Source organism: Diadema antillarum, unplaced genomic scaffold, assembly GCF_040938485.1.
Source record: "Diadema antillarum isolate AM-2024a unplaced genomic scaffold, OU_Dant_1.0 seq00000239_RagTag, whole genome shotgun sequence".
Taxonomy (NCBI): Eukaryota; Metazoa; Echinodermata; class Echinoidea; order Diadematoida; family Diadematidae; genus Diadema; species Diadema antillarum.
Window position 1 is genome coordinate 426,479 of NW_027271286.1, and position 17,421 is coordinate 443,899.

Sequence of the window (17,421 nt, forward strand, 5' to 3'; positions counted from 1 at the left end):
TGCAATCAACAAAACAATTTTTTCACGCTTGGCTGAACACTGACGCTCTTTGTCCAGAGTGTGAAAAATGGCTTGCGCCAAATTGAAAGAAGATGGAAAATTCAGCCAGCAGTCCAAATAAGCCACATGTTCTCATTCAAACAAATTGCTCTTTCGCTCACAGTTTTTATTATGTTATGATTGTTTAGGAATTTTCTGGCGATTTTCTGTCACGTTTTAAATGACTCCATTGTGTTATGGAAGGTTGATTTGATTAACAACATCAAGATCTTTTAAGCATAGTTATCACAAATCATGCACAGACATATCAAACCCATATGCCAGTCACTCAGTCAAGAAGAAAAGTATAAAATTAATACATCCTCAGATCATTCAATCAATACAATCAATCAAATCAATCAAATCAATCAATCAATCAATCCAATCAATCAATCAATCATTCAATCAATCAATCAATCAATCAATCAATCAATCAATCAATCAATCAATCAATCAAATCAATCAAATCAATCAAATCAATCAATCAATTAATCAATCAATCAATTAATCATTCATTTAATCAATTAATCAATCAATCAGACAGTCACGATTGTATGCATGTTTAAAGTGACAGATCGACATAGGAAATACCACGCCCCCCCCCCCCCCGTGACTTAAAGGCTCGTTTTTTGTTTTGTGTAGGTTTTTGGTATTTTGTTCATCCAAAATGGCCACTGCTCACTGCTCTCTTCCCTTATTGTTTGGTATTGATGTGTCCGTGTATTGTGAAGTGATTACACACTCCAATTCTCACCAATTAATTTAGAAATGAAATCATTAAAATTACGATAAAGCTGACAAAAAAATCTCAGACTATCATAACATAATCAAAGCTTTAAGCAAAAGAGCAGTTTGTTTGAATGGGAGCACTTCTTTGGACTGCTGGCTGAATTTTCCATCTTCTTTCAATTTGGCGCAATTTTTCACACTCTGGACAAAGAGCGTCAGTGTTCAGCCAAGCGTGAACAAAAAAATTTGTTTTGTTGATTGCACTTGATAGATGAGACTATTGGGTATCCATACATATGAAAAAAATCCTCCAAATATTTTGAAATGTAATTTAGACAATTTTTTCAAAAGTGTAACTTTTTTTTTATACGCCCTGTATATCATTTAAAAGGTATTATTTTGTACTTTATGACAGAGACCGTACTTCAAAATCTTCAAAAATGGACTTATCGGTTTTTGCAAACAAACTCTTCATATATTCGTGTGGCGTCTTTTCCACTTTTCCACTGTATACAATGAGCTGTGAGATTTTCATCCTTGGGTCTGCATTGGCGTCAAAGTTACGTGCAAAGTATATCAGGCAGTGACCGTGCAAGTTCAACAAGTGCAAGGGGTCTCAGAACTGAAGCGCCTTGAAACTGAGATTGAATAGATTGGCGATGGAGATGCAAGACCATTAAGGAGCCTGTTCCATAGTTTTGGAGCAGTAAAGAGATCTGCATCACCTCCTAATATTTTGTTAAACGCTTGCACGAAAGCTACTGACGTTGATAAGAGTGCATCTTGATTGGGAATGATGCATGTGACACTCATCGATGTACTCTGGTGCTTTGTTGCCGACCATTTTGTAGACCAATAAAAGAAGTTTGGTTGAGATTATATCCTTGACTGGAACCCAGTGGAGTTGACGATTCAGTCGGATAAAATTGGCACATTAACGAACATGGAACACAAAAGTCTAGGCCTACATGGTCTGGATGCAGCAATCTGCTCTTTGTGCAATCGATCCCAATCAGTTTTAATAGCTCATACCAGCGACTGAGGCATTGCAGTACTACAGTCGTTTAAAGTAGTACATGTATAACCAAGGAGTGTGACATTACGCGACGACGAGAAGCAGTCTCTCAATAATTACATGCTACTCGAACATTAATCAAACCATGGTTTAAACAGATTTGCGATATAAGCTCCAGCTCCGTATCTAGACAAAACATCGATTTTATGCAGTCATTCACCACACACACACACATACACACGCACACACACACACATACACACGCACACACACACACATACACCCACACACTTTTTGCATGACGCATAACCCTAGTTTTAGATGCTTATGTAATACAGCCTGTGTGTGCTACATACATGATATAATACCAATACACTTTCATGCGTAGAACATGTGTGTGTGTGTGTGCTTGTGAGGAAATACTAAAACAAACGGGCATTCAAATAAAAGTATCCTTAAAACGTGTGCCCGCTGAAAATTGTCAGTGAGACATCACACATCCTTGTACGGTTGACCCTTAACCCCTTTGACCCCTAACCCAGTGACCCGGAAAAGGGACCCCGCCTTGTCCTGTTTCTTCAGCTCCTCCTCGGTGAGAGTCGCTTTACCTGTGGTCACGTAGAGTTCGTCGAGCCCGGCCCCGCCCCAGCAGCAACTTGTGATAGTGGTGACTGGCAGGTTGACGGAACGAAGTTTTTCACCTGGGAGATAGAAAATCACAAATGTGATTGCCCATTACAAAAGTCACCCAAAAGACCGTTAGATGACACTTTTGATTATTATATTTCAAAAGATCAAGCCCTAATTCAAATAGTAATTCTCAGCTTTGAATTATAGTAGGAATGCGTGACTGATCGAAATTAGAAATTTCCTAGCCTACCAAAAGAAATGACGCAAAATCAAACATTTTACTTTTTAAGATATGGGCTTTGAAGTAAGGGCTCCAATAATTCACCTGCACTGACTAACTGACCTTCAATAAACATGGAACAAAAGGGGCATTTTGATGATGATAACTATTAAAGGGATCGCTACTTTTGGTTGAGACCTAACTTCAGATTTCTTACATTTTTTGGTGAGGTAATGAGAAGCTTCTTCTTAAATATGAGAGAGCATGTAATTCCAAGAGGGAATCAACGCGTCTTTGACGAAAATTAGTTTTTGAAATAGCTGAGGTATCCAAAACAGAGCAATTCAGATTAAAAGTGGAACCCTCCTGTTACTCGGATCGCTTTGTTTCTCTTTGTTTTTGGATGTCTCAGCCATTCCGAAACCGACTTACATCTAACAAACTTGGAATTCGTCATAGAATGGTATGCTCTGTATTATTTCATAGTTTTGGCTTTTGGTCTCTTGCAAAACCTTTAAGGCTAAATCCTCATGTTCAATAAATAATAGTAGTTTAATGATTGAGTCAAAATATTACAAAAGACAAACGTTACCCTCCTCTTCCCGCTGCCTTGCATTCCCGTGACTGGTGAAATAATTCACATATTTCTCCCTGATATTACATGTTTTTCATTTCTGCTGGCATTCAGTGTATGCCAACTTGAATTTATTAACAGTGAGATACTAACCAGTTCTGGGGTTATACCGAATCACACTACCGCTACGGAAAACGGCCACCCAGAGCATGTCTTCGCTGTCGATACACATACCGTCCGGGAATCCAGTCGACTGGGGAATGGTGATGACCCGTCGACGAGTACCTGAGCACGGCAGTGTGTCAGAAAGAATTTCATCATTTCATTGGGAAAAGTACAAGGAAACATCCACTTAAGAAATCATGACAACGTGCATATTCATCATTTCTGCTTAGATAAATGTGTCATTTTCAAAATTGTATAGATTTATCATTTTATTTTGTATTGTTTGCATTCCCTGGGTGCCTGTTGGGTAAAAGAAAGTTCCCTCGGGAGTGAAATGGGGCAGCAAGACAGAAACAATATTGTGAGTACGTCCTGAAACTGAAAATGTATCAAATAAACATAATGATACCAAGTCAAAACAAAGTATAAGAAAACGGGAGAGGGTAGGAGACGAAGTATTCATTTCACCTTCACATTGATAACAGAACCAAGTACTTGTCAAAAAAGGAAAATCATTACAGCTTTCTAACCACAAGAAACTATAACATCACCACTTACTCATTATCAACATCAACGTCACCATCGTAACCGTCATCGTCATCATCACTTCCACACTGCATTATAATCATCATCATTGCCATTATCATCATGATCATTGTCATGATCATTGTCATGATCTAAGGAGAAAACAACTCACTAATATCTCCCGTCTTGATGTCGTAATCGAACGCGTCCACACCGGACGAGAGTGAGTCGATGTAGTACATGGTCGAGTAGTCGGCTGTCCACGCCAGACCGTTCGAGATGGCCACCTGCAAGGTGGACAAGATGAAAAATGTAGCAATAGAGTGTGAAAGGATTCGTTACGCAAAGCAATGTGCCCGTCGCAGTATCGAAGATTCCCAACCTCAACACTCCACCTATCTTTCCTTCTATCTCCACCCATTTGTATAATATCTATCTATCTATCTATCTATCTATCTATCTATCTATCTTTTATCTTTCTATCTAGGTATCTAAGTATCTATGTATCTATTCATCTGTCTATCCATCTATTGATCTATCAATAATAATGATAATAATAATAGTAATAATAATAACAATAATAATTGACAGGGATTACATAGTGCATAATACAAATTAATAATGTCCTTATGCGCTCAAAAACTGAAAAGATATATACGAAAATATACAATTCCAATTACAGTGATGGTACCGAGCTTCATGTTTGTTTACACTGTAAACAAATGCTTTTCAAGGCAGACTTGAAGCTATTTATATCAGTGATTTGTCTTAACTTTCTGAGGTAAATTACTCCATAAGATATGGGCATTAAAAGCAAATGTTCGTTCTCCGTAAAATTTGGTTCTTCTGTTTGGAATAACAAATAAATCTTTACTTTTTGAACGAAGGTTCCTCTCTGGTGTGTAGATTTAAGGTAGCTCCCTTAAATAATGTGGAGCAAATATCTATCTATCTATTTATCTATCCATCTATCTATCTATCTGTCTATCTATCTATCTATCTATCTATCTATCTATCTAGATCTATCTGTCTGTCTGTCTGTCTATCTATCTGTCTATCTATCTATCTATCTATCTATCTATCTATCTATCTATCTATCTATCTATCTATCAGTCAGTAGGAGGCTAGTAGGCCTACTACAGACTGCAGGTGGATATTTTTCCTGTGACTGTATGAGGATAGTACACTTCAGATAGCAGGGGGGAGATTGTAAGCCTATTCTTGAGACAACAGCAGATAACTGTACTAGGGGCAGCTGGTCGAGACTGTAAGTCTAACCAGCCATATACTACATTAAAGAGACTATTTAGAGCACTATTTTCCTTGATATGCAGTCTCTGGCCCTATATCGATCCCGCTCCCAGAGGAAGTTAATAACTTACATTTTGCACGTGGGTAGTTAGCTTACTATCGACACCAAGACAGTAGAGGGAGCCCCGTCGTGGATAGCCCGCTCCAGAAGCCTTTTCTCCAAATGCCATCGTACCTGAAAGAGCATTTAAAAACAAAGTCGTTACCCGGACGGTTCCTACAAAACTCTACAATGTCTATGGCAGTGAGACAAGAAAATATTTATCCAATTGAAATTGGGAATCAATAAGGGCTTAAGCAAAATTTTGGCAATGAGAAAAGGATTGAAAATCTAAGAATGTCAAGGTATTAACGTCGGCTGTTTTGAAAATGTGTGGGCCATTACTCGCGTTCGCGTTATACGAGGCACTGTATTAATTTCATTCAATCTGGAAAGTTAAAACTGTAAAAGGAATCCTTTTGGGAGCTTTAAAGGCGTACAAATTCAAAGATATTTTTCTTTGACTGAGACCCTTTAAAGGGATCTTATAGTTTTGGTTGACACCTAATTTCAGGTTTCTGACATTTTTTGGTGAGATAATGAGAAACCTCCGATAAAATATGAAAGAGCATGTAATTCCATGAGGAATTCAACGCTTAATAGATGAAATTGGTTTTGAAATGGCTGAGATATCGAAGACAGAGCGATTATAGTAAAGTGTGGGACCCACACTTTTATTACGATCTTTTTATTTTACTTTGTTTTGGATGTTTCAGTTATTCCAAACCCGATTCTCATCAAATAAGCTTTGAATTCCTCTTAAAATGGTATGCCCTGTACTATTTCATTAGTGTTTTCTTGGTATCTCACAAAAAGTTAAAAGCCCAATTCTCATCTCCACCAGTACTGTACCATTCCTTTAACATTCTTTACACTGGAAGTTCCGTTGTTACTCCTTCAGGTAAGTGATAAAATAAAGAAAAAATCAATTAGAGTTGAGCTATGTGAGAGTGCAACAAAACGCTCTTCATGTTTGTTGTCAGCTTGAAGTTCCTTTGCGCAAACGTTTGTCCGATATTTATCCCCACCTGCTCCAAACCTTTCGATAAATATTTAATATTTCAATACGTTACATGAATTAGTTGTTGCGACACTCTGGTTAAGCTTCGGGCAAGCTGTCTCAACAGGTTGTCGAAAGGAACCATTATTAGGTTGTTTGTAGGTTGCTTACCAGCAGGTTTACAAACAAAATGCGGGATTATCGATAAAAAAAATATAATCATTTGGATCAGCGACACTATTCGTATGTGCTATTAATAGTGAGCATTGTCAGTCTGTTAGTACCCCACGCACCGTCAAAATTGAAAGAGGGCCAAAGTAAAAATTAATCAGGTATACAGTGGACTCCCATTATAACGAAGTGCTCGGGACCGGCTGTTTTCTTTCGTTATATCGAAATTCGTTACAACCTAGCATATTAATAAACAATAAGAATACATAGCGAGGATAATAAACAGCCTGAATTTTTATTTCGTTGTAATCGGAATTTCGTTATAAAAGTGTTCGTAACGGGAGTGCACTGTACATATACCTGCCCAAAATCTCCCGGCAGAATCACACTTTCCGTCGTTGAATTTTGTAGATGGTGGAAGGTCCAAAGAGGCGACCGTTTCGAAGTGTCCATTCTCCCAGTCCACGAACCCAATTCGGTTCTCGCTAGCTGCAAGGGTTTTCCCGCTCACTGTGGGGACAACAGCCCCAATCGCCTTACCTGTCGTCATGGTAACAGAATGAGGGAATCAACCCAGAATGCAAATATATCAACAGGACGCGTCAAACAAATTTGGGGAAATCTGAAACCTTTTGAAAACCAAACAATTGATTTACTCGCGGCCATTCCTGGATGATAAGGTTCGTGATGTTCCAGTTATGGAACGTTTTGAAGAAAACCTCTAAAGGGGATATCAAGTTTAAAAAAAAAATGAATTAGTCTGAAAAAAAAGAGAGTAAAATCTTCAAAGTTCAACGGCAAGAATTTGACTGAAATCGGACGAAAAATTACGAAGTTATGACACTTTGAACTTCTGCTTTTACTTACTACAAAACAGTTCTTGTACAGTGGATGTTATTATGCAAATGAGTGAGCTTACCATTTAATAAAACCTTACAATTTTCCATTGATCATGGACAACAACAACAACAAAAAATGACGAAAATCCAATGTTTCTGTCGTTGAAGTCTGAAACATGAGGCTATTCCTGGATGAAAAACTTCAGAGTATAGTGATCAGTTAGATATACCAGGATTTGAGGCTTGGGCATAATTGCGTTTGAATAAAAAAAAAAAACTGAATTGAAAAATTTCATGAACAAACTTTACGGTAAGATGTGAAGGTATGACATGCTCACTTTGTCACTTGCATATTGGCCGTTCAAGAACTGTTTCCTGAAAATTAGCGCACTTCAAAATTTCATAACTTGCTTACTTTTCACCCGATTTCGATCAAAATTTTACCGTTGGGCTCGTAATATTTTACTCTTTCTTATAAAATTAATTTATATTCGGAATGGATTTCCCTTATAAAGTATTCCACTTACAATGTATTATCAGTTTCTAGCGAAATAAAAGAGCAGTTGGCTCACTTTCTGCAGGAGCCATGCAGGGGGAACTTATCACTGTTAAGATTGATTACAAATGAGGCGTGGGAATGTATGCTTTTCATTAAACAAATACATTTTAATTTTTTGTGGTATTCTTCAGAACAGCAACTCACTCCATGATTCACTGGGTATAAAAAAAAAAACATGTCAAAGAAAAGGATATAACGTTACATGTATCTTCGGAATAACAAATTTTATCCCATTATCGGATTACCGAACCTCGGGAAAACGAATATAATTTCATTTTCAGGTTAAAGAACCTTCGGAATAACGAACATTTCCGAATAACAAATTGCCACCCTCCGATATCCTGCAATTCCTTGGAGCCTATACATAACCCGAATCTGGGGCCCGTTGCATAAAAGTTACAATTACGGTAATTTTGCCATCCTATGGTAACTTCCGTGGAATTCTTGATTTTGATTGGCTGTGGAGTATTGTTGCCATGGTAGTTACCATCGGATGGCAAAGTTACCATAATTGATGGCAAAGTTACCATAATTGTAACTTTTATGAAACGGGCCCCTGGCACTCTAAGGGTAACAGTGACAAACACGCATAATTCTAACTCTCACCGATGTTGACACTCTGTCTCTCTCCCGATGATGGGTCGTATCGGTAAATTGTGTTGCCAAGGATATCTATGTAGAGGAGTGTGTTTGTGACGTCATCCCAGTGAGGTCCCTCCAGAACTTGCCCAACGTTCTCCTGAACCACCTCGACGGACATGACGAATGACTCCGACGACGATCACGGAATTGACTTATATAAACTAGAACGAGCAGAAAATACGAAGCGTTAAAAATTCGTTACCTTCTGATTCATATACAGTTAAACCTGCCATAGCGACTATTATATTTGTCCATAGCAGACTCCTGCCTATACAAACACTAAACTCAATTCCCGCAAATAGAAAAGGCATGTTCAAGACCCTGTCTACGTGGTCACCTGTCTACAACGACCACTTTTTTCGTCTTCATTGGGTGGCTGCTATACTTGTATACAGGTTTGACTGTAAGTGTGTGTTTGTGTATGTGTGCGTGTGCGTGTGTGAGTGTGTGTGTGTGCGTGTGTGTGTGTGTGTGTGTGTGTGTGTGTGTGTGTGTGTTTTGCATACAGCCCATGAGTCATGAGCCCATGAGCTCAAAACTACACAAAAAGCGTACCAGCTCGACACTATAAGTCCGATTTAAGGCACACAAGGCCAATGAGTTTGAGAATATAGGCAAAAAAAAAAGGCCAACGAAACCAACACTTATGATACAATGCCTAATGATTAAAAAAAGATTACACAGGTAGATAAAAACAGAACGGTCATTACTTGACACGAGGAATATAGGCCTCGTACAGTTTGAAAAGTCAGACAGCTAATCCAGTTCGCTAAAGCTGGTATCTCACTGAGCGGCGAACGTTTGCGAACGTAGCGAATTTGAGATTCGCCAACTTTTCTGACGAATGTTTGCGAAAAATCAAAGTTCGCTTTTGCCATTAGCGACAGTTAGCGACTTTTAGCGATGTTTAGCGACAATTAGCAACACTTTAGCGAATGTTTGCGAAAGTGTTTGCGAACACAGGTGGCGACTATTAGCGAATGTTAGCTAATGTTAGCGACAGTTTTGCAAATGTTAGCGACAATTTTGCAAATGTTAGCGACAGTTTTGCAAATATTAGCAACTGTTTGCAAATCCTTTGCGACAATTTTGCGAATGTTCTTGGACCTAGAAAAGTACCAGGCGATTGTGTATAGTAAGACCCATATAACGACATAAAACCTTCCACTGAATTCAGATCTCTTGTGACAACCATTCAAGATGGATTTCCAGGATATGGATATAAATTTCTGCCAAGAAGAGGCTCAAGGTGTTGCTATCCTTGAAGAGCTGCTTTGTCAGGCTGCTGCTACAGCTATAATTCTCTCTAAAAAAGAAAGAGTGAAAATGTTCACTCTTGAAGAAGTGAATAACAGAAAAGTGTGAGTTTCAAGTGAAATTAGAGTGATTTTGGAGTGAAAATGTTAATTTTCACTCATTCTGGAGTGACCTCAGGGATCACTCCAAGATTTTCGAGTGATCCCTGAGGTCACTCCAAAATGAGTGAAAATAGATATTTTCACTCAAAATTCACTCCAATTTCACTCAAAACTCATTATTTTCTGTGATTCACTCCTTCAAGAGTGAACATTTTCACTCTTTCTTTTTTAGAGAGTTGCGCAGCATAAGAGAAATAAAATAAAGAAAAACAAGAAAGGAAGAAAAAAAGAAAGAGTGTCAGAGAGTGTTTGTTGCAGAGGACAGACTTTAGTCAATATGAAAAGCTTTTGAAGCAATTACAATCATGATGGAGATGTCAAGAGCTTCAAGAACTTTCTTAGAGTGGAACCTTGTCTGTTTCAGAAGCTTTTATATAGGAACCATGTGGTTACTTGTTCGCTAGCAGTGGCGAATCACATAAAAACGTTAGCGACACCGTATTACGACCGTTTGCGAATTCTTACGAGTGTTTTGCGAATGTTTGCGAATGTTTGCAACTGTTAGCGAAAATACAAATTCGCAAAGGTTCGCAAAGAAATTTTGAACATGTTCAAAATTTCTTTGCGACAAGAAAACTGTTTGCGACAATAAAAACCGTTTGCGAACTTTCTTGCGAATGTTAACGAACCTTTTGCAACCGTTTACGAACCCTGGCGAATTCCCAAATTCGCTGTAGATAGGGCAGAGCCAGGCAAAAACTGCCTTTTTTTCCAGTCAAGGTTTTCTCACTTGATTCTGGTACTTTAGGCCATACTTAACAAAATAAGCTTCTGCGCCATCTTGAAATCTGTCCCGAATCCAAGATGGCCGCCAAAAATCCAAAATGGCCGCCAGAGGACCTAAAAAGTGCCTTCTGTGGTTAAGATTTGTCAGGGGATGGGATTTTTTTACTCTATTTGATGATAAATGGTAAGAGAAATAAGATTCAGTGGATTAAAATTAGAATCAGTTTCTTTTTTATTGCGAAAATCCAACATGGCCGCCAGACGCAGCTGCCGAAATTAATAAATGTCATAATAACCGGAGGGCCAAACCCTAAAAACTTGCTTACTTAACGAGTGAGTTCCACTCTCTCTACAAACTAAGTAGACCATGCTTACTTTCAAATTTCTATTGTAACAAACAACATACCACTGGTCTACCTCAAAAAAATTGTTGCGAAAGCCTCCAAATCCAAAATGGCGTCCAAGATGGCCGCCATATTTACTGAATTTGCTATTTGAAAGATGATTTGATAGAAACATCAGATTTCAACAAATGTGGTGTCATATGAAAGAGAATAAAATTTCCTACAAGTTGATACCATTTTTGTGGGCGATTGTGATAACTGAATTGAGATATAAAGGAAAAACTCTCATTTTTTGATATTTTTCTGAAAAAAGGAAAATCATGAAAATGCATGATTCAGCATAAATCGGAAAAAGACGGAAGGATTATCTTGAAACGTTTTTAAGAATTTTGCTTAACATAGAATTAATATTTGGAGAAAATTAGGGGTCACTACCATTTGTGGTTCAGGAGTTATAATGTCTCAAACTTGAAAACTCACTATGTAAAAATTTCCACTTTAGCTGTGACAAGACCTTGTTGGTCGTAAAGAGAGTCTGCACGCGCCAAGACTACTACACGCACCACTGGCACTGACGCTTGTAGCAGTGCCAGTGGTGCGTGTAGTAGTCTTGGTGCGCGCAGACTTTTTTGACAAACAAGAGTTTGTGCCTGCAAACTAACTTTTCATACCAAGTGGTAGCTCAGGTGACGCTGATCGCTATCATTTCAAAGTAGATTGTTCTGGAGCAGATGAGATGAAGCAAAAAATGTCTTTCAAATAGAGGTAGAAGCTTGAAACAACCATGCTATAGAAAGTTTAAAACAAAATTTGGATCAATCACTCAAAAACTTCAAGATTGCAGGCCATCAAAGTTGACATAGTTTATTGCGCCAAATTAAATGTATAATTTAATTTTGGTACAATTTTGTCTGTTGTGCTATCTATTTATAGTTTTTATATATTTTGAACATTGTAGTGCTATTTCAAACCGTCATGGGTTTTTATGGAGATATTTTAAAAACCAGTGATATTCTACTCCGAAAAAGAAAAAAAAATCGAGTGGAAGTTTCATTTTTGAAGGAGTTAATAACGGAAATCAGTAAATTTAAAGTAAAATTGGAGTGAATTTTGAGTGAAAATTTTCATTTTCACTCATTTTAGAGTGACCTTAGGGATCACTCGTCACTCTTTGAGTGATCCCTGAGATCACTCTAAAAGGAATGAAAACGAACATTTCCACTCTCGAGTGATCCTGATATCTAAAATGTGAAAGCATCTACCAATGGCATTAGTTCAATTCAATTTTGACACTATAACCCACATGAAATCAGCCTTAAACGATGTAAGAAAAATCTATTCACAGTGAATACACTTTCAGCATGCTTATTTGTAAATTCAATTCAATTCAATTCAATTCAATGTTTTATTTCATTTTTCGACAAGAACATACAAACATCACTTCTTCTTTTTTGGTAACAGAAAATTAGGTGCTCAAAACTATGTAAGATGAAAAGAATACAATAATTGTAGCACCTTACAATCATTACAGATTATCATAAAACTCGAGTGATTTGAAGTAAGTAAACATTGTGGATAATTCGAAAAATGGAGGGACCCACTAAAAAGACAAGTCTTGTAGAATGTGGGCCCCTCAGAAATGTGAATATACAGCATGAATAATCATTTTGGACAGTGTTATTTGAACAATATACTGAAAAGTGATTTCGCACAACACATTTAAAAGCAACTTTGAGAAATTGCCGCCATGTCGGATTTTTCGGGGAGGGGGGGGGGGGGTGCTCGGATCAGAAGGGCTTTCAAGGACATGTACGGATCAGATATTATTACACATATGCCATCATCATTCACGTTTCTACAACAGCAGAGTAACATACAAGTACAAAAGCATATCTTTGATACAGAAGCATTTCTTTTTTAAATCAAAGATCGGGCCTTACCCAAACACTAAAATGAGCTCCACCCCTCCTCCCCCCCCCCAAAAAAATAAAAAAAATAAATAAATAAATAAACCCTCAATATGGTTTAAACAAGGACAATATATATGATAGACAGCAATACAAGAAATTCTAAAAATATATCAAATTATTAATCAAGATTTGACTCTGACGCAACACACTAAAGGTATCGTTTATCATTGGAAGAGATATCACATTCGATTTATATGTGCAGGTTAGTTGTATCACAAAACATTCTACCATGTAAAAAAAAAAAATATATATATATATATATATATATAATGAAGCCTAAAACATACGGAGATATCACCATTTCTTTTCAAGAAACCATAACATTGATAACTGTTGACAGCTTAGTATAAAAAACTAGAAATGTCGCTACGGCGACTGGTATGCCTCCGCCATAATGCATGGTTCTCCTAATAGGTCTATAGTACAAGTCTTGACAATGTGTGATGACAGTTTCACACAATTGGCAAAATATTAAAATGACAGGTTTGCCACAAATCAATGTCTTGACAATGTGTGATGACAGTTTCACACAATTGGCAAAATATTAAAATGACAGGTTTGCCACAAATGTGCTGAATGTTCACTTTCCTAGAACTAGGTTCAATTGGATGAATGATTAAAACGTCAGTGCAGGTATTTGGGGAACTGATGATTTTTACTTGACTTTTGACCCTTTTATAAGTTTATGCATTGAGTAATTTTCAAGGTATTGAGAAAAAGTATAATTTCAGTATCAAATGGTAAAATAGCATTATCTAAACCTGGCCTTTGACCTTTGACCTCACATTTCCAAAGAGAATCACTGTCAGGTCTAATAGAACATGCATAGTTATGTAAGTTTCATGATGATATCTTGAGTTACTTTCGAGATATGGAGGAAAAAGTGCAATTAAGCACTTTCACTTGACCTTTGACCTTTTGACTTTTGACCTTTTGGCAAAAACTTCCCACAGAATATATATTTGGTAATACATGCATACATCAAGTTAAAAAAACAAACCTTCAGGCATTGCATAAATATAAGTAGTGATATTTTGAGGAGTTGACCTTGACCTTTGACCCCCCTGACCTTTGACCCATGACCCCCAACTTTCCTAGATAATCACTGCCCATCGGTACAAGCATATATATACTAAGTTCCATGAAGATACCTTTAACCATTTGCGAGATATGGAGAAAAACATGAAATTTCAACCTTTTTTTCACAAAATAACCTGTGACCTTTGACCTTTGACCCCATGACCCTAAAATCCAAACAAAGGATTATTCCCCAGGATATACCCTCATACCAAGTTTGATGTAAAACCACAACACGGTTCTTGAGATATCGACAAAAACAAAACGGGACGGACGTCCGGACGTACGGACGGACGGACGGACGAACGACCCGAAAACATAGTGCCTCCGGCCACTTCGTTGGCGGAGGCATAAAAACATATCAGAACAATCTACTTTGAAATAATAACGATCAGCGTCACCTGAGCTACCACTTGGTATGAAAAGTTAGTTTGCAGGCACAAACTCTTGTTTGTCAAAAAAGTCTGCGCGCACCAAGACTACTACATGCACCGCTGGCACTGCTGCAAGCGTCAGTGCCAGTGGTGCGTGTAGTAGTCTTGGCGTGTGCAGACTCTCTTTACGACCAACAAGGTCTTGTCACAGCTAAAGTGGAAATTTTTACATAGTGAGTTTTCAAGTTTGAGACATTATAACTCCTGAACCGCAAATGGTACTGACCCCTAATTTTCTCCAAATATTAATTCTATGTTAAGCAAAATTCTTAAAAACGTTTCAAGATAATCCTTCCGTCTTTTTCCGATTTATGCTCAATCAAGCATTTTCATGATTTTCCTTTTTTCAGAAAAATATCAAAAAATGAGTGTTTTTCCTTTATATCTCAATTCAGTTATCACAATCGCCCACAAAAATGGTATCAACTTGTAGGAAATTTTATTCTCTTTCATATGACATCACAATTGTTGAAATCTGATGTTTCTATCAAATTCTATCTTTCAAATAGCAAATTCAGTAAATATGGCGGCCATCTTGGACGCCATTTTGGATTTGGAGGCTTTCGCAACAAATTTTTTGAGGTAGACCAGTGTTATGTTGTTTTTTACAATAAAAATTTGAAAATAAGCATGGTCTACTTAGTTTGTAGAGAGAGTGGAACTCACTTGTTAAGTAAGCAAGTTTTTAGGGTTTGGCCCTCCGGTTATTATGACATTTATTAATTTCGGCAGCTGCGTCTGGCGGCCATGTTGGATTTTCGCAATAAAAAAGAAACTGATTTTAATTCTAATTCACTGAATCTTATTCCTCTTACCATTTATCATCAAATAGAGTAAAAAAAACCCATCCCCAGACAAATCTTAACCACAGAAGGCACTTTTTAGGTCCTCTGGCGGCCATTTTGGATATTTGGCGGCCATCTTGGATTTGGGACAGATTTCAAGATGGCGCAGAAGCTTATTTTGTTAAGTATGGTCTAAAGTACCAGAATCAAGTGAGAAAACCTTGACTGGAAAAAAAGGCAGTTTTTGCCTGGCTCTGCCCTGTCCAAACGTTCGCCGCTCAGTAAAGCTGCATTTCGAATTAATTAACTCGTACCAATCGAGGGGAAGGAATAAGTAGGCCTACATTACCTTGAAGGTATGTTAAAAATCAGACCTCACATCAGGAACGGTAATTGGATAAATAATGTCCTGTGCATTCTTCTGTACAATTATGTAGGTCCTACTATATTCGCGATGTGTACAGAGAGCGAATAAGTTTGATCAGAGAGGTGTGTATAAGAGCGGAATCCTTGTAACGTTTTGTCCAAATAAAATGTGCAAGGTTCCGTAGCATGGTAATTGAATGCTTAGCATGTCACGGCGTTGGGACTCTACATCCCGCTCTACGTACGAAGCCGCTCTTCCATACAGTTTGGATATAATGGCGATCAAACAAGAGTTTCTAGATTTTTGTACAATTCTCCCATGTATTTCAGACGAAATGATAAAATCGTGAAAGGATCTTGGTGGAATGTGTACGGAACAAATCCTTCAATTTTCCTCAAATCTTCTTACTAATACCCCAGGACTGACAAACAAAGGAATATCAGTATATTTATAGGGTCCTATGCCATAAAAAGTTTATAATCAGCCATTTTGCACACAAGTGTGCATTACTTTGATCGTCAGGTTTAGCACTTATATGTTAAATCTTTCAGATTAAGTTTTGGCTAAATATATATATATATATATATATATATACGTACTTCTGTGTCTTCTTGAGAAGTATTTTACACGGTTAAAAAGGTACTATTTCGAACTGATTATTGTTCGCCTAAGCTGTTCCATGCACACAAAATTATTGCTGCCAAAAATATTGGAACTGTCAAGAATTCCTATCATGCACGAATAATTATACGTACCGACTGAACTTCGAAGAGGATCCACACTGCGGTCACCAATTGCCAATCTACAACAAGTGTCGTGGCCTTCAGTGTAAGTGGCGTAGAGCCTGATCTAACCAAGAAGATACCTCCTTGATCCCACCCAGTAGCTCCTGAGTAGGTCTTCGGTGTACAGAATGTTTTGTCGTTTGACGCGGCAGGCTTCAGTACAACGTGATAACCCACAAAAAGCTTTTTGATCGCGATGCTAATTCGCATTAAGCATAAAGAAGCTGTTTACACAAAACCGCTTCAGACATGACGCTGCAACGCTCAGGCGAAATTTCGTCTCAGCATGGAGTTACTTCTACCCTCGTGTCTATCTTGCCTTCTTTTATCTCATCTTTCTCTCATTCATGCCTCAATGCTTCTATCCCCTGTGGCCTCTATCCCCTCACTATCTGTTTCTCATTCTGTTTATCCACACCGTCCTACAATACCTTTCAACCAGACTCATCTATTATTGTCGAAAAGTTGGGTGGAATCATAGTCTGAATTAACTCTCCTTAATCCAACAACAGTAGCACCGTATTTTGTGGTGATGTTGTTCAATAAAGAATGAACAATAAACATGTGAAAAGCATGCCATGCACGTGGCTATTACGTAACCAGAAATTAGGGTAGATATGTCAATAGTTGGCAGTTTGTTTGTTTGTTTGTTTGTTTGTTTGGGGGCATTTTTGTCTTTTGTCTTTTCTTGAAACTGAAATCGCTTCAGTCAGAGACACATTTCGGGTAATATACAAAAAATATGTATAATTACATCTGTACTTAATGAAGTAACGGGCTGACTTATCAACGGGAATATGATTATGAGTTTTTAAGTTGATACATTCTTTTATATCATAATAATATGTGATGCAATACGTTTGTATTAGGTACATACATGTTATATCATACCCGTTGTCATCATTTCTTTCCTCCAGAAATGTTTGAAAAACCACTCTGAATTTCCAGCGTACAGCACAATTGGTTTTATTAAGATATGAAGAAAGGCGAAACCCTGTGGCGGTCATTCTTCATTGGTGCCAATACGGTAATTGCCCTTTTACGCCATGTTTATCA

The 17,421-nt window shown here is 37.6% G+C and overlaps 1 protein-coding gene across 1 annotated transcript; it reads right to left on the reverse strand.

Moving 5' to 3' along the window:
• Positions 1-2,275: 2,275 nt before the first annotated feature.
• Positions 2,276-8,577, reverse strand: LOC139729433 (regucalcin-like). The gene is made up of 6 exons (XM_071640359.1): positions 8,424-8,577; positions 6,780-6,959; positions 5,280-5,383; positions 4,070-4,184; positions 3,361-3,492; positions 2,276-2,484 (listed from the first exon to the last, which is right to left on the reverse strand). Exons 1-6 carry the CDS (start codon positions 8,575-8,577, stop codon positions 2,276-2,278), a joined length of 894 nt encoding a protein of 297 aa, XP_071496460.1.
• Positions 8,578-17,421: the final 8,844 nt, after the last annotated feature.